The 18873-nt window shown below is 34.2% G+C and overlaps 1 protein-coding gene across 1 annotated transcript in view; it reads left to right on the forward strand.

Moving 5' to 3' along the window:
• The window catches only part of LOC106459518 (Ca(2+)/calmodulin-responsive adenylate cyclase-like), a 262313-nt gene that overhangs the window by 125503 nt on the left and 117937 nt on the right, over positions 1 to 18873 (forward strand). Inside the window, exons 3-4 of the mRNA XM_022386021.1 lie at positions 5269 to 5418; positions 6151 to 6269. Coding sequence (XP_022241729.1) covers positions 5269 to 5418; positions 6151 to 6269 — 269 coding nt within the window. The remainder of the gene's footprint in view (positions 1 to 5268; positions 5419 to 6150; positions 6270 to 18873) is intronic.

Consider the following 18873-nt stretch of genomic DNA (forward strand, 5'->3'; position numbering starts at 1 on the left):
CTGTGCCACTGGGGGGCTGAAGACACTGAAGGAGAGGCTTTACAACTACAGTTAACATGTCGGTATAAAATTATTTCTACATATCTACCTTCGCACATATTAAATGATCTAGAACTTGATAAAATCGGCGTTACCGGAGATTATTGAAATCTATGACTACCATTTCTAAAAGCAAGTTATGAATAAATATATTGTACTTTTTATATATTTTTTCTTATGTTGCTAATGTTTCCGCTCTTTTTTTTTATTGCTCATTCGCAACACTATTTCTTAAGAGCATTTCAGACAATAGGTACAAGTTCTTTCAACTGAGTAACAAATAACAATAACCAGACACTCACGTGGTCGATACATCTGCACGTAATGGAAGGTCTTCCAGACATATCGCCATTAGAGGAAGAAAAAAGAATGGGCTAGGTCTGCAGTTCTTGTGAAGAGCAAGTTATGGTTGACGTATTTCATACTGTTTTTCCAAAGGAAAAACTATATTGTTCTTGTTAAATCGAAACATATAGGAACTGTTTTTTAAGAACATTCTCCGACCAAGTGAGGTAATTGTTGGATAAGTTTCAATGCTGTCCGAGTCTTATTCGATTCAGTTGAGTTCTTCTTCAACGTAATAACACTATTTGTAGATTTTTTAAAGTATTACTTTGGTTTTCGATTCAGCCTCGCACATGGTTTGATTATTCTAGCCATGGTCAAGACGCTAAAAATTAAATCCATGATATTAAACAACGAGGGGGACATCGTGTTTCAGACTTGAAGGATAGGAAGAAAACTTTCCCGTTCAACTTGATAAACTTTAACTGTGCATGCAAAAATTATGGATTAAAATAAGTTCAAATGGATAAAAGTTGACCCCAACAGTTAAAACATTTAAAAACAGTTTTAAAAAATGAAACAAAAAACGTTTAACTCATATTTTTGGATAAAACATTATTTTGGAGATTCATCAATTGAAATAGCATGAAATTAAACCAGGTTTGTTGAAATAAAAACCATCATAACAAAATAATTCTTTTGGTGTACCGAGGTTAATGAAAAAATGACTTGTCACTTAAATAATTTTCATCTGTAGTTAAGCCTAAAAAAATTTTTTTGTTTGTTGAATTTCGCGTAAAGTAACGTTTTTAATAAGCAAAATTGGGCTTGTTTTCTTTAAATGTCGCTCTTGTCTATTTTTTATTATTAAGCACAAAGCTACTCAATAGACTATCTATGCGGTGCCAATCACGAATATCAAAACCGGGATTTTAGCAGTGTGAACGCTTAGACTTAACGCTGAGCCATTGTGGAGAGGGCTTAAAAGTTGCGGTTTGGGGGCTTGTTTTTTGTTTTTGAATTTCACGCAAAGAACATTATTCAGACGCTCGCATAAGGTGTCGCACATAAGTTTGTTTGTTTGTTTGTTTTGAATTTCGCGCAAAGCTACACGAGGGCTATCTGCGCTAGCCTTCCCTAATTTAGCAGTGTAAGACTAGAGGGAAGGCAGCTGGTCATCACCACCCACCACCAACTCTTGGGCTATTCTTTTACCAACGAATAGTGGGATTGACCGTCACTTATAACGCCCCCACGGCTGAAAGGGCGAGCATGTTTGGTGGGGCGGGGTTTCGAACCCGCGACCCTCAGATTGCGAGTCGAGCATCCTAACCACCTGGCCATGCCGGGCCTTTTGGGCTTGCTTTATATTCTAAGGCCGCATATTCGACTTCAATGCACAGGAAAATGGTCTTACGAGTGATTTTTGTGATTTACTGGGTTAATGAATAGCCTTTCAAATTATTTTAATTTTAGAATCAGTTTATCCCCACTCCTGTTCGATTAAAACACTCACCCACAATCGTGAACTTTCTGGCCCGCTAACTTGACACATTCTATACTCTAATTAAGCCGCCCAAGTCGCAGTTTTTAGAGTAACCCATAAAAGAGCAGCTTTGAAAGTGAGTTGCTACTTGTTCGGAACGGCAGTGCCGCTTATTTTTCTCATGAGACTTTCTTACATTGAAAACTACTCGCCGTCTCTAATTTTCATTTGACTGAATAGAGGGAAGGTAACTACTCTACAACACCCATCGCCATCTCTTGGGAAAGTTTTGTCTGTTCAACTAGTGGGTATTGACTGCAGTTCTTATAAAACACATATATCCTCAAAGTGCGGAATGAGATTTGTATTTCTGTGATTGCGGAGCCGAACATCAGCATCCTTTTAACATTTTTAATCTTCAATAGAAACATCAGCATTCTTTAAGGATCCCCCTACACACTTTAACATTTTTAATCTTCAATAGAAACATCAGCATTCTTTAAGGATCCCCCTACACACTTTAACATTTTTAATCTTCAATAGAAACATCAGCATCCTTTAAGGACCCTCCCCCCCACACACACACACTTTAGCATTTTTCTTACCCTTAACATACTTAAAACATTTTTCTGTTAGTTTTAAAATCATAAGCCAGTTGTTTCTCATAACCCCTTTCTCATAACCAATAAATAAATAAATACAAATTTGCTGTATTATAGGTTCGTCGTCCGTGACAAAACTTTAACCAAATCGTTTTTGATTCCGATAAGTTTGCATTTTAAATAAATCTTTTCTTCATTACCTAAAAACATATTGTGTTTTATAAAATGAGAGAGCGTATAAATCGACCATTAGTAAGCGACCGATCTTGCACGATATTATGAAAATATCGACAGACCTTTCAATCTTTCATTTGTAAATTATGTAAAAAAAAAAGTAAATGTTAAACACGCCGTCAATACTTCGCCATTAATCTTCTTTCATCCGGGGACTAATGACCAAAACCGAATAATGAAACATTCATGATTCGCGGCCTTTAGACCGGAGATTGCTAACCCACCTAAAAACGCCCATCCCCAGGATCCCTGTTTAAAAGCGACGAACCTAATTATGTGAAATATGACAATGTGACCTCCGTCAAACACACGAGACTAGTCAAGCGGAATTTCCATTAGAACACCATTATAGGGGAAATCGTAACTTTTTAGGGTTTTGCTTAGTAATGACTGACAAGCAGGAATATCTAATGTTTCTCTCTTTTTTCCTTTCTTTTTTTGTTGTTTTTGATGTTCTTGATTTCTTCGAGGTGATTTTTTTATAGCTACGGCACAGTCAATTTTTCAAGGTTTTCAATTTTCAAGGTTTATATGGAAATCCAAGACTGTCGATCATTATTATAGATTTTGTTCTTGATTGTACAGTATGCATAATTATATTGTGATTTTGTTCTTTCGTTGAACAATTTATTTTCAATTATTCAGTGAAAATAAGTCAACGTCCTGCCTATGTAACAAGAACAAATCAGTTTATTTATTTCTTAAACACTTTTACAGGCTTGATCAATGTGGTAACTTTTAAGCCACGTTTACAAATGACTCTAGCTGCACAACACTAACGTAAAACAAATCAACTTGTACAAAATAACTCAATAAGCGCAATAACTAACACAATGACTAATTCACTTTACCAGCTAAAAACAGCTCTATCTTCTTAACTTTGTCTTTGCTTTACTGATTCATTCTGCAAGTTTACTTAACTTATTGACTGGCTCACCCGTATTTATAACTAATCTTTGTTCTAGATATATCGCAAAACATCTAGGTTTTCGTGACGTCAATTTAGAATGTTCTAGGCCTGCACTTACAAATTTATTTGATGTTAACGTCATGAGGCCTCTAGCTAATATCTACGTTACTACATAAAAAATATAGCTTATAACAATTATTTATTCTCTGGAACAATGCTGATTGATAATAAAACAAAACGCACGACAATGTAAGGAAACGTGGATTTCCAACAGTGATGTGTCCTGAAAAACTGAAGACTAGATTATACAGTTAGGGTTATTCGAATTTTTGTTATTAAAACATTACACGATGTAAATAAAACTTGAATACTTTTAAACAATAAAAAGTAACATTGTTTTGTTTTATTGCCAAGCCAATGGGTTATCTATGCGGTGACTTTCATGGGTATCGAAACCCTGTTATTAGCGTTATATGCCTTCATACTTACCACTGAGCCACTGCGGGAAAAGGGGCTGAAAAGTAACATTTTGAACTAAATCTTAAAAAATTCAAATATTTAGAATAATTGCAATAATTAATCACACGAGTTCCATTGGCAACAAAAACATAAAGACAAACGTTATAAAACACGTAAATTTGACTACCCCTGGCCCGGCATGGCCAAGTGGTTAGGGAGCTCGACTCGCAATCTGAGGGTTGCAGGTTCGAATCCCCGTTCTACCAAACATGCTCGCCCTTTCAGCCGTGGGGGCGTTATAATGTGACGGTCAATCCCACTATTCGTTGGTAAAAGAGTAGCCCAAGAGTTGGTGGTGGGTAGTGATGACTAGCTGCCTTCCCTCTAATCTTAAATTTGTAAAAAAATTTGACTCTCCCCCCCCCGTGGCGGTGTTATAAAATGAAGGTCCATCCCACTATTCGTTGGTAAATGAGTAGCCCAATAGTTGGCGATAGGTGGTGTTAACTAGCTGTGTTCCCTCTAGTCTATCACTGCAAAATTAGGGACGGCTAGCGCATTTAGCCCTCGTGTAGTTTTACGCGAAATGCGAAAAAAAAATCAAAGCAAACCTATATTGAGAAAAAAAATCAAAGTTCAAAAAATGTATGTTTTTTTGTGTTTATATTTTTATATTTATTCGCGATTATTAATAGGCATTTAATTACTTATTTTGCATTCTTAAGTAAAAAGTCGAATTAATACTGATGCTATAAACGAAAAAAGCTATTTTTGGTAATGAAGAAAGAACTTTATTTGAAAAAAATAACTTCATCATTAGGAAAACAGGAAGAGGAAATAAGACCATGCAATATATAATTTAAAGTGAACTTAGTGACAAAATTTTTACAGTATTTTATTTTGCAGCACAGATAGTTTGATCTAGTTTTATGTTAAGTAAGTCATGATTACAGAATCTATTTTTATCTCTTCATTTTTTTTATTGTTAACGTTTCAATCAAATACAGCGACTGTGACGATTTTAGGTCATCGTAGACGAGTGGAAATACAGCGACTGTGACGATTTTAGGTCATCGTAGACGAGTGGAAATACAGCGACTGTGACGATTTTAGGTCATCGTAGACGAGTGGAAATATAATATATATAAATTAGGAAACTAGTGATTAAATTAATTTTTATTTATGATTTAATTATCTCTTCATAATTATCTCTCTAAACCAATCTAACTTTCAACAATGTGTTTTTCTCGCAGCTAACTTCTAACTGGATAGCTTTCATCTGTGTAAACATTGTGGGAATATTTGTGCATATATTGATGGAGCATGCGCAGAGAAGGGCTTTTTTGGATACCCGGAACTGTATCAATGCACGACTTGAAATGGAAGACGAAAATGAAAAGCTGGTACGTATTTACAGATAGACATTTAAAATTCTGTAATAATACGATATACACAACGCACCAAAATGTTGGAAAAAAAGGAAAATATATGTGGATATGTATGTATACATACATAGACAAAGTTTACAAGACAACTGTATTGATTTTAATATTTAAAGGAAAGATAATGTAAAAACTGCATCTCCTTCGCCTTTATTACATTTCAATACAAGTTTTCAGACAACAACGCCAAAAACAAAAAGTACCGCACATAAATAGCAGAAAAATAACTTTAGAGGACAAACTTCGTTGTAAGAAGAGTAATAAAGCTTAGTGAGATGGGTTTCTGAATAGGTAGAACCCAAACAGCAGCAGGTATACGCTGTTTGTTAGGTTAAACCTAATTTCGCAAACCTTGCATGTGCAAGAGAAAATATAAGCAAAAGCAAACATGGGCGCTCAATCAAGCCAGCATTCTACATCTAAAAGTATCATTCACTGTCTGCAACTGGTTGTGGGAATATAGCTTCTTCTAGTAAAACATAGTTATAAAAATAAAACATAATATTAATTAAGTTTAATATCTGAATTTTGAAAAACCATCTATTGTAAGAAAATATTGAAATTCGAAATGAAAAACTGTTTTGGAGTGATAAACCTACTATTGTTTGAAAATTTTCGAAGTTAACTTTCAAACAAACAACGTTGTTTTTTCAAATCGTGGATAGATAAATTATGCTTATAATTTAATTTCAGGAGCGTCTCTTACTGAGTGTCCTTCCTCAACATGTTGCCATGGAAATGAAAGAAGATATTATTAGTCCCCGCGAAGGACAGTTCCATAAGATATATATCCAGAGGCACGAGAATGTCAGGTCAGTATCCTTGATTGGTCAGTGTACGTGAATGTCATTAGTACAGTAAGAAGTCAGAGCACTTGAATCTCAGATTCGCGCAAGAAGAGACCAGGAGTTTGACAAGTGAAGCTGAGCATATTAGTACAGTATAAATTAAATTACGGAATTATTACGTTAAATCAATGTAATGCAACGTGGGATAGAAAGTAATAATACTGCTATAAAGTATTTAAATAAATTTACTTTATCAATCTCTTTGCAATGTTTGGATCATTTTGTGCTTTTGGTGAACAGTAGAATGTTTTAGTTGACAAACATTAAATAAACTGATTCATATTCAGGTCAAAAACAGAAATGAATCTTGTGAAGACTTAAAAGGACTAAGAAATTTTGTGAAAGTAAAATAATAAACAGAATATTCAGAACAGCCAGAGCTAAAATAAAATAACAAACTTGTTGAGTACTGACTGTAAGAAAATATTCCTCTGATTTGATCTCATTACTTGGATATTTTGTTTAGATTATATTCAAAAACGTAAAGCTCTTTAACAGTCTTTTGCTCCCATGAGATTGGAAACGAGATCTTAGTATATTTTTCAGATAATAATGTTTGGAAAATAAAGCTTAAAGAAATTAAATAATAACATTCCTCTGTCTTATTTGTCGACGAATAAAATATACTTTAAACAGTACAAAATAAATTTAAAACGTTTCACATGAAAGAAACCATTAGCTTTGAAAGAAAAAAATTAGGTTCTTCAGATTAAACCTTAATGCTTTTTTCACTAGTATCTTATTCGTTTTTGATTTTTTCTTATTTTAGAAGACTACCTCACACTAACAAAAGATATGATCGGAATTGTAGGATGTATTTCACCTCGTACGTGGTCTTTAAAAACTATTTGATAAAGTACAAAAACACAAAATTCAGTGCCGATGTATAAAAGTATTTTAGAGATACCATTAGGTTCGGATTGGTCCAGAGGCACAATTGATAAGCTGGGTTCAAATCCTTGTGATAACACAAAATATTTTCCACACTTTAATCGGTGCATGCATTCTAACAGTGACATTCGATTCCTTAGTGTGGATGGTAGGTGTAAGAGTGCCTTCCCTCTGGTCTGTAGTTAAAAATTAGGGACGACGGCAGCTAGTTAATTGCACTTTACAAGAAATATCTTCATATGTCGCTACAGGTACGAGTGTGGTGCTACGGGCGATATGCTTAGTACCTATTTATTTAATTCACGGCGATTTATTGACCATAAAAGTGTGGGGTGAAGAGAATAAACTTTCTGAACATCCCCTAGTGTCATTTGACCCTGAATTATTCTTGGGTTCAGAGTCAGATGATTCAAATCAAATCTTGACCATTTGACGTGCAATATCGCCCCGGATATAACTGTATCTACAGTGAGATGCTACAGCTTTTTTTGAAAAATATATTTGCATTATGATATTGTTAAATTATGTGGAGCCAAAGTACAAAACATTTCGAAAAGGGAATTTCTTCAGTGTTTTACAATAGGAAGACAATAAACTCGCATGAAAAATATAAAATAAGACAATCTCGTGTGTAGCAGTTAAGAACAAAAACCACAGTAAACGGAACAAACTGTCAGAAGTCTTGATATTAGAGAAACACGCATAAGCTTTTAGGACAGCATTCAGCCCCGAAAACACATCCCCATCTATAAAATGACTCAAAAACATTGCGATGGATCTGGGAATCGTTACGAAAATAATAAATCAGGATATGAAGTTTACGAAGGCTAATACAAATCCACGAAAAATTCGAAATCAACAGCTTTTTCCTGAAAAAAAAATGGCAAAGAAACCGAAATCACGCAATCCTAGTAGAATACTTACCTATCAAATCTCGAATAAACTTTTGTGCCTTTACTCTGCTTAAATGTGGTTCATAATAGGGATCGTCCATTTTTCTTCTTTATTATTTGTCTAATATTATCCCCCCAGCCTACAGCAAAAATATCTGTGAGTATTGTAATGAAAACTGCCCAATATTACTAAGAGCATCATTGCGCATCGTGTAGGACAATTTTAACATTTATTTGACTACCTAGCAAATAACAGCGACTGTATAACCGTTCACACCCAATCGTTTTAATGTAGTCTGTGGCTTATATGGAGCCTCATAATCTACTACATGCATACGTATATAGCTGAATGCAGGCCGTGGGTGTAATTCAATGTTCATGTGGCAGGCATGACACAGGTATCATAGCAAATATTTACCTACTGTGCAACTGTATTGATGTCGTGTATCTATAGAGTTTCTGTCCTTTCAAACACAACGCTGCTGACAGGATCACAGTTGTTGTTTTTTATCACTACATGACTGATTTCGGCCATGTTACAAAAACGTTATACAAACTTCTAGGCTGTCTTCCATGACATAAATCTTTTAGCCATAGATTAAAAAATAGCACTAAACTCAGTTTCGAGCATCGGATCGGCAATCACGGTGATGACCGATGGTAAGTGTCGAAATATAGTCAACACTGCGTGATTGCGAATTTTATAGACAGATTAGAGTAGCCATCATTGAAGATGCCTATAAGGAGTGGTAAGAATGTGGAAGCAGGATATGGCAATTCTATACGAAAGTGGAGCAGAAATTTTGTACCTATATATTTCATTTAGAAAATATTTAATTTCAGATAAAATTTGCAGTTACGACGGCCCACTAGAGTTTAGGGTCGTCACGGTGGAAGAAGGTCGAAGTGTCACGACCCAAACTCCATCAGAAATGGAGGGAGAAAATGTATATCAATATAATCAGTTCATAAATATTAATTAACAATTTTCGACCTATAAAGTGTGCATAATGTCGCGCTAAGAGGAAAGCTGCCCAGCTGCAGCAAAACCTGACCGGCCTTACTATGGCCAGCAGAGAGGATGAGGAAGAATGGGGAAATATAACAACTATAAAAATATTAAGATGTTTATTTGTATACACTGTTTCATATTTTCATTGAGAATATATGCATTCATATATACAACTTGAAAATTCATACAGCTATCTATCTATATATATATACACGGCCTTACAACTTAAAGAGCTATAAAGTATATATATATATATATATATATACAGATATATGCATGTATCTAAATCATGCGATTACAAAATCCGGTCCATGCACTATTCCAGCATAGTTCAATCGTTCCTCTAATCCAGTGTTTACAGACTCCCCATATAGCTACAGGTTATAAATATAGCAGATATATATATATTACAAGCATATATATAACATGTGATATGTTTATCACCATGCATCATAGTGGCCATGCATGCTGTACCACTATCAATGATAGCGTTGTGATAAGGATATAAGGATCAACAGACATCCAATCTGCATGAAGCCAATCCAAAGGTTGTCAACATATTGCATTAAACTGTTTTAAATAGGACAGTATTGCCATTATACAGATTTATGTCCATGATGGACATAAAAAAACTGAAGAAACAAGATTATTAAAAATGGTTAATTTGAAAAGAGGAATAGGGATTTTTGAAAAATTACAGAAACAAGCTAGGTAGCTTAATGTGAAAAGGTAATAGCAAAAAAAAGTAAACAAACAAGCTTAAGGTTTGAGACATAAGCTACAAATCCATATTTTGACTCCGTATTTAAAAGCTATAATATTTAGTAGAGAATTCATGGGTTTAGTTCCGGGTGTTTTTAATGACACGCTAAAGAAATGGATTGTACATAATACAGCATTATGGAAAGAAACAAAAACGAGAAGAAATAGAACTGAGAGAAAACCGACATTCTGTTGATCCACTAGAAATTAAGTTTTGGTTAGAACTAAGTGCAAGTAAACGAACATAATGAATGGTTTAACACATCCATGCTTTAATTTTTTACTGCGGTTTTCCACATTAGAAAAGTTTTAACATCTCCCCAACATGATCGATGTAAAATTTAGAATTTTAGGGAATAAACGTAATCGTTAGAGCAAAAATGAGAAAGGTGTTTGTGTGTTTTACAGCCTATAATTATTTAAAATTAGTTTGCTTGAATTCAGTTACAAAGTACAGTGATTTACTGTATAGTTTAGTACATATAGATGACTGACATTTCGAGAATGATAGTTAATTCCTTTATTTAAAACACTTAAGAGTCAGAAAATAAGTTTTCTGGGTAAACGACAAACGTTTCAACTTATACATCTAATATGCGAATGATGTTAATTTAGCTAATTAATCTTAGAATTACAAAGTGTGTAAAGTATACATCGTTATCTTGGTAAAATCTTACTACTCAAGTGTTTGATTCAATTATATTAAAGACTATTCACAGCTCGGTATGTCCTCCAAAGAAAAAACAGGACCACTCCACAAGATAATCGAGCCCTAGAAAATACGTAATGACTATAGATAAAATTACACATAGATATAGATATTTCGATGTGAAAGTGCCGAACGTTCTGAGTACAACTGATATAAATTTACACATAACAACAGAAATCTCCATTTCTGTAACAGTTACATACCTTAGGGAATTATTTAATTGTATATATATATTAGCTTATTTTCCTTCCTTTTTTAAGGAATATTTTCTTTCAGATCAGCATATATCGGAAATTATATGATATTGGAAAGTGTCTTAAAATTTTGTTTCACATCACCGGCTGTAGAAAGTGTTATCTGTTTTCGCAACTAGGTCTTAAAATGTTGAAATATCGACATTATTTGTCAAAGTAAGAATTATATCGCTCATACATAATATCTTTAATCAGTAATTATAGAAGAACATTATTGAATCTGTCTAGCGCTACATTATATGTTATTTTTCTATATATTTTTCACTCTGTAGATACATTAAAAAAAATTGGTAGGGGTAAGAAACGAATCATGCTAAATACCTATGGATCTATCTGGACTCTAGTTTTCTTAAGAAATACAATCACTAGGGAATTTCATTTCACGTAACCGGGGAAATGCATTTCGCATCAGGGAGTTTCACTTAAACTATTTAAGTAGATTTCCCAAGAGTACACGGTTTTCTCACCATATTTACAAGTAACCTTGGTTTTATTTATTCATTAATTAAATGAGGATAAAATAGAAAAATTTGTATACGAAATAAAACTTATTAGCAATTTTACCATTTAGAAAAATTTCAAGTAGGTGTATACATTTGATCATCTTTTCATAATATAAAAGTGAATTCAGAAAACTACACAGCTCTCTCTATATGTACTATATCTGTTTAATTAAAAGAGTAACGTGCGTGGGAATTACTTTGCACTTCTTTAAGCTATACAGAAATGAAATTAGGAGTATGAAAGTACGGACGATGTCACAACATGCATAAGAGATGGGTAAGAGTAGATAATACTCTGCATTGCAAATTGAAAGGTATTTAGGAATGAATCTGTCATCCCTCAGACCCCATCTCAAACAGCAGTGTTTATGTATTGAGGTTTTGCGTGTGAATTTTGAATTTCTTCATTTGTTTATTGACACTTAGAGTACCGGTACCGTGTCTCTATTGAGTTTTAATATTTGCCTCCGATATCCAGGTTTTAAAAGTATAGCTAGATCTGTCATATTCGATCAGACCATTCGGCTCAAGATGTTTTGTACTGGAAGTGTTTGGTGGATATGAGATTCGTTCAGAAGTCCACATGCCTAACTTCAACCGTGAGTAATCTAGATAGGGGCACTTAACTGTTTTAATTACTTTAAATACACAAAACTTCCTTTACATTTTATAAACAGTGTTATCATTATATTACCAACCAACGTTAGTTTACGAGCACACCGTTGATTTGTTGACCCATGTTTCATACTCATGGTTCTTACCAAACAGTTTATTATGAACGGTTGTGGAATTGCCTCCAAATGTTCTCTAATACTCCTCACAATTCTGCCAAGGAAGATCTACTTTTGATCTTTTCAGTTTACGTACGCCCATATAGCCTCGAGAACAGTCATATCGGGAATTTGTGCATTGATAGCATTGTTGTTGGTTTCATTGGCGTGAAGATATCGCCCCAACACGTGTGCAGTATGCTTGCTGTAAAATAAATTCATACCCTATGAGTCGTGTTCCTGAGGGAATGACGTCATGTTTCAGAAACTGCATGCAGTTATCTACAGTAATCGATATTGTTGGTTGAGGTGCAGACCCAAATTTTCACAGACTTCCCACAATGCTTCACTGTAGCCGTTTTATGTTAATGATACCGTTGGATTCTCCATCGTCGTAAAAACTACCGTTGTTTGTTTTCAATAAATTAGAACTTGGATTCAACGGTAAAGAATACACAATTCCATTGTTTGTGGACATGTGCTTATTTGAACCTTTTGTTTGGTTACCTCTTCTCAGCGGCGATATTTGACCAACTACACGACCACTAAGACCACTTCTGTTCTGTTCTCAAGGGAGCAACTACATTCATACTTACAACAAGGTCGTTGGCAAGATTTGTACTCGACCGTCCTCTATCTGCTAAAAAAACTTACCCCGAGATATTTGACATCATTTTTGGAGAGTTTCGATTTTCTACCTCGACTACTTCTATTTTTAACCTTGCCAGTTGCATACCCATTTCCGAGTCTTACCTACAGCCTCAATCTCTCCTTTACCAGCTACAACTCTGATTTATAAACGCTTGTCATGCTGTATTTCAATCCTGGGAGCCATGACTAGATTCACACTACTAACAGTAGGCATAGTATGATTGCACGTACTTTTATGGGCTTAGTACTAGCGTGGAGCTTTCTAATTCTTTGGTCTACAATCAATCCGAGTTCAACTTATAAGCATGTGACTATATTCTGGTGCATTTCGTCTTAACACGATAAAGAGTAGTATTTGTCTTTTATACCCTTTTCAAAATTATTTGTAATACTGCATATAATCGTAGCAGAATAGCTATCTTACATGAATATCATTAAAAAAGTAAATTTGTTGTAGTAAAAATCATTTAAGATATTACGATTGGTATATCACGTTCAGAAAAACTTGAAATTAAATTGTGCTTTGTGTAGAAAAACTTACGTCATCATTAAATGAACTATAATTCTAATATTCTTAGTAAGCAGATCTGGAAATCTTCCAAAGTTATAAACATTCTTAAGCCTGATTTATTTTTTATCTTAAAAACATTTTACAGGTACTAGTCCATGATCCAGATATGGTCACCGTGCACTCCCACGATGAGTGAATTAATTTTGAGTTGATGCAGATACAATTCACTCAACAAGGAGCTAGCTAGCTCTGTTCTTCACTTTGTTCTTCGCCGACCACACATGCCGAGTTTTTCACCGACAAGTTATATAATGTTTTCGTAAAAATACTAATGTCCGATGTGAATCCAATGAAATTAAATAGTTTGTAATATTCGAAATCTATAAACGTTCCTGGTCAAATATCTGAAGTTCCCGAATGATAAGGGCTATAACAATCACATTTATAGCTTCCGAAGTTTATAACATATACTGCCTTTTCGTGCGTGGCGTTGGTTATATTTATGGGCGTGAGGAGAGTTTCTCGAAATTTCAGCTTACGCAACGATACACCAGTGTTTACCTACACACAGAAATTGTTGATTCTTACACTCGATAATTTTCTATAATTTTAGTGAATAGACGGGAATTTCGCAATACAGATTTAACAGTATAAGTTATGTACATTTCTACATATAAATTTAACTTAAACAAACATCGATATTAAAATAGATATACGATAGTATATTAGAGAATTTAAAATTGCTAATAGACAATTTTTAACTAATATATTATATATACATAGACAACAATACATTAAATATAATATATTATCAAAGAATTATACAACTTCAATAATCATGAAAATATATAACACGATCATTACAAATAACGTTATGATCATAAAATTACATAGCACGTGAAAGTGCATCAGCACAAATGCTGTCAGCCCCTTTGACATGGATTATCTTCAAATCATACTCTTGTAATGATAAATTCCAATCTAACAGTATTCTGTTTTTTTTTTCTTCATTTGGTTTAAAAACGTCAACGGGTTATGATCAGTGTAAATAACAATAGGTTGTTCTGATTCAGCTACATATACATTGAAATGTTCTGAAGCTAACATTAAAGTCAACGTTTATTTTTCCACAGTAGAATAATCCTTTTGATGACAATTAAACTTTTTAGAAAAATAACAAACGGGGTGTTCAATACCTTTGTCGTCTGATTGTAATAGAATAGCACCAGCACCAAAATCACTGCCATCAACGCCCCCCCAGTGGCACAGCGGTACATCTGTGGACTTACAATGCTAGAAACCGAGTTTCGATACCCGTGGTGGACAGAGCATAGTTCTTGTGTAGCTTTGTACATAATTAAAAAAAAAAAACACTGGCATCAACAGCTAATGCAAAAAGCTTATCAAAGTCAGGTGTCATCAATACAGGGTAAGTGCACAATAAATATTTGATTTTTTCAAAAGCAGATTGACATGTTTCAGACCACTTTTTTATTTTTTATTTTTCTTGAATAGGTTTGTTAATGGTACAGTGATGTCAACAATTTTTTTTCAAAACTTCCTGTAATAATCAGCCAATTCCAAAAATCTCATTAAACTTTTCTTGTTGGTAGGAGTTGGATAATTCACAATAAAACCAACTTTGGCTTGAATTGGAGAAACTTGGCCGTGGACTAATACATGACCTAAGTAAACAACTTTGGCTTTACAAAAGTCACTTTTTGCAAAACTTACTGTGAGACTGACTTTCTTGAGCCTGTCAAAACATCACGTAATCCACATAAATGTTCCTCCCAGGTGTCACTAAAAATCACAATATCATCAACATAAATTCCAACATCTGACAGATTGTTGAGGCATTAATTCATCATTCGCTGAAAAGTTGCTTGAGAATTTTTCATCCCAAAAGTCATTACATTGTACTGGTATAACCAATCAGGAGTAACAAAAGCAGATATTGCTTTTGATCTGTGAGTTAGAGGAACAGTCCAGTATCCCTTTAGTAGGTCACACTTTGTAATATATGTGACTTTTTCAATTTTATCAATAAACGGTGACCATATCTGGCTCATGGACTATACTCATTTGCATAATTGTTGCAATAAAAAACATCCTTCTTTGTTGGTTGCAAAATAAGTAGCTAAGAAACCACACATAACTTGTTAAAATAAATCCTTTACATTATTATTCCACAAGTCCAAAGATTAAATCAACTTAAAAACCAATTTTGACTTTAATTTTTAATGCTTCACAGCTAACAATCTTGAGACAAACTAAGACCTTGAGTAAATGTTAAAAATCCTGTAGCTAAACGTACATAATTAAAATTTTGTATAAGAAGAAGAAGAAGAGTCATAGTGAGTGTGTTCATCCTATTATGAGATGACTTTATAGATTCCATTCTACTGAAACACAGTTCATCTAAGACTAGCTTGCTAGATCTAAATACAAACTCAGTCAAGTCTCCAACATATAGCGTTTAATAACGAATATGTATTGTACCTGCTAAACCTAGTGCTCGAAAATTACTTTTATTAAAATCGCTAGCTGTCTGGTTCAACTCATCGAAACGAAAGTCCTGCTTCAATGGCTCACTATATCTTTAACACTTGACGTAAATTACGCTAAACGAGAACATCAGAAAGACACAAAACTTGGGCTTTGTTTATTTGCTGTTAAGCACAAAGCTGTACAATGAACTATATGAGCTGTGTCTATCGTAGGGCTCGAACTCAAAAATTTATAAGTCTACAAACGTACTGCTAAGCTAGTGGTAGCCTTAAACTGTCTTGAGACTCGTGCAAACAGAACATATAAATACATTATATTTATAATATAATGGCCCAGTGGCCCAGCGGTATGTCTGCGAACTTACAATGCTAGAATCCGGGTTTCGATACCCGTGGTGGGCAGAGCACAGATAGCCCATTGTGTAGCTTTGTGCTTAACTTCAAACATATTTTAATAAACCCCAAGATCAGTCAATCAACCTTTTTGTTTTTGTAAGTTGCGTATCTAAGGTCACGACATCTTAGAAAAAGTACCTTGGATTATGATAGAGTATCACTTCATCTGTTCAGATATGGCTCGCGATTCGAAACTTTTTGAAGTACGTTAGAAGTCTAAATGTTATATCTGAAGTTGTATGCACTTCGTGTTACTCCCAGGAAGGAGAAGAATTTCTGTTCAACATTTTTTGTTGTTGTTGTTTGCTGCTTTTTGGCACAAGTAAAGCAGATCTTAGTTGCATAATTCTGTTTTCAAGACAGCGTATCGGAGTTTAGTTTTCATGAAGAAAAAAACTAGTTTGCACAATATATCATTAAGAACGAAAATGCGTTAAGATCTCGCGTGGGAAATAATCAAACAAATATAACTGGAGCAATGGATTTAATGCAATGTCATATAACGTACGTAAAACCATGTTGAAGATTTTATTATAATTTTCTTTCACTCATAAATGATTATTAATTAAGAATTCTGCATTGTTATTGTAGAGCAATATTCCTTCTAATTTTTTCCAGCCATGTGCGGAATGAATTTTTTTCATGTGCTCCAGTATCAAGGCAATGTGCGGATGCGCTACCAGTTTTTTCTAGGGAGGAGAGGTATTTTTAGACCATCGACCCTATTGAATCATTAGGCCGCTTTGCAATGCTACCAGTTGGTTATTTGGGCTTTAGCCCTATCGACTGCCAGGGTCATTAAGACCGTCAACGTGTTGAGACTCCTCACCATTACTGAGGATGTGCGCGGCACTTGATTGGTTGTTGTGCGGCTGCGCAGCCTAGAGGAAATACTGTTGTAGATACCGGATCTGGCTTTAGTTCTTAAGTCCTGGTTTAATTTCAACTTTGAAGTTTTTTAGTTCTACCAATGAAAACATTGTTAGAATAACGTACTGAGTTACAACTTTGATGTTAAAATAACGGACTGAGTTACAACTTTGTTAGAATAACGGACTGAGTTACAACTTTGATATCAGAATAACGGACTGAGTTACAACTTTGATGTTAGAATAACGGACTGAGTTACAACTTTGATATCAGAATAACGGACTGAGTTACAACTTTGATGTTAGAATAATGGACTGAGTTACAACTTTGATGTTAGAATAACGGACTGAGTTACAACTTTGATGTCAGAATAAAGGACTGAGTTACAACTTTGGTGTCAGAATAACTGACTGAGTTACAAGTTTGACTCTTCAAGAGCTCACTGACACTAAACTTTTTTTATCTAAAATCAATGATTGCCTTGAAACGTCTGTTAAGGATCTCAATAAAAGAAGATTTTACGATATAATTACAACTAAGTTTATAACCAAATTATACTTTATTTTACATAATAGTTGCTTAATGTAATGTCTAATTTCTTATTCTTCACTGTCTAACGAGATTCTGTTAATTTTTCTGTACATAGCCTAGCACAAAGAGTAACTTTATAAAAATAAATTACAAGTTTTACACTGAAAATAAAAAGTTAATACTTTGCACCTCACACATAATGGCACATTTTATAGTATAAAGTATTATTCAGTGGAGTGTAAACCGCTAACAAATCATATTGTGGATTTATAAAATGAAAAAAAGATATATGTATATATATTAGTTTAAACATTGTATTTGAGATAAGCGACATCTAATTTCTGTAAACGTAGGTGATAATTATTGAAAAAACTAACATGTACACTGAAGATAGTATATTGTCTCGTGCAACATTCTGATTTTTGATAAATGTTCATGTACATACAGAAATAGAAACACGACAGAGTAATCACACACAATGAGTGATGGCATCTAGATAGTTGAATCATTATTGGTAAACAGCATTATCATACAAATTGCAAATTAAAAGAGAGTAAGTTTACAGTGCACTAGTATTTTGTATCTGAGCCCTTTGCTTCACAGGAAGCATTATACATTATCTTCATGCTGCCATACCGTTTGAGGATTTGGCGTGATAGAACAAAATAAGCAGTTAGGGTGTCTTTAGTTTTATACATCATAAACACTGTTGGTTGAGGTGTAGCCCCAAACACCTGCATTTACAGCAAGGCCGTTTGCAAGATATTTACTGAACCGTCGTCTATTTCGTAAATAGCATACACTGAAATATTAAACGTCTCTTTTAGAGAGATTTGGATTTTAATTCGTTCACTTTTATTATCAACAGTACTAGTTTCGCGTAGCCTCTTCAGAATTTCGACACACTTCTTATTTAAAAATGGAGTATTTTCGACTAGCCAAAACTTCAATTTCAGTCGTAGGAGCCATAAATGCCATCACACTGCTAATACTGTGCATAGTACGACTTACGTAGTTTTATATCCTTTATACGATATAGTTAATCACAATTAAGATATCAACACATGAAAGAACTCCCGCACAGTTCATTTTCACACACTAAAGGGCAGCATTCTCACAGAGTTTTTTATATATAATTTTCCCTCATCGTTTCCACAGTTATTTCCGATACTTTATATTGATTTCTGTTCACTCCATACAGCCCAGCATGGCCAGGTGGTTATTGCACTCGACTCGCAATCTGAGGGTCGCAGGTTCGAATCCCCGTCCCACCAAACATGTTCGCCCTTTCAGCCGTCGGGGCGT

This window comes from Limulus polyphemus, unplaced genomic scaffold (assembly GCF_000517525.1).
Source record: "Limulus polyphemus unplaced genomic scaffold, Limulus_polyphemus-2.1.2 Scaffold621, whole genome shotgun sequence".
In the NCBI taxonomy this organism is placed as follows: domain Eukaryota; kingdom Metazoa; phylum Arthropoda; class Merostomata; order Xiphosura; family Limulidae; genus Limulus; species Limulus polyphemus.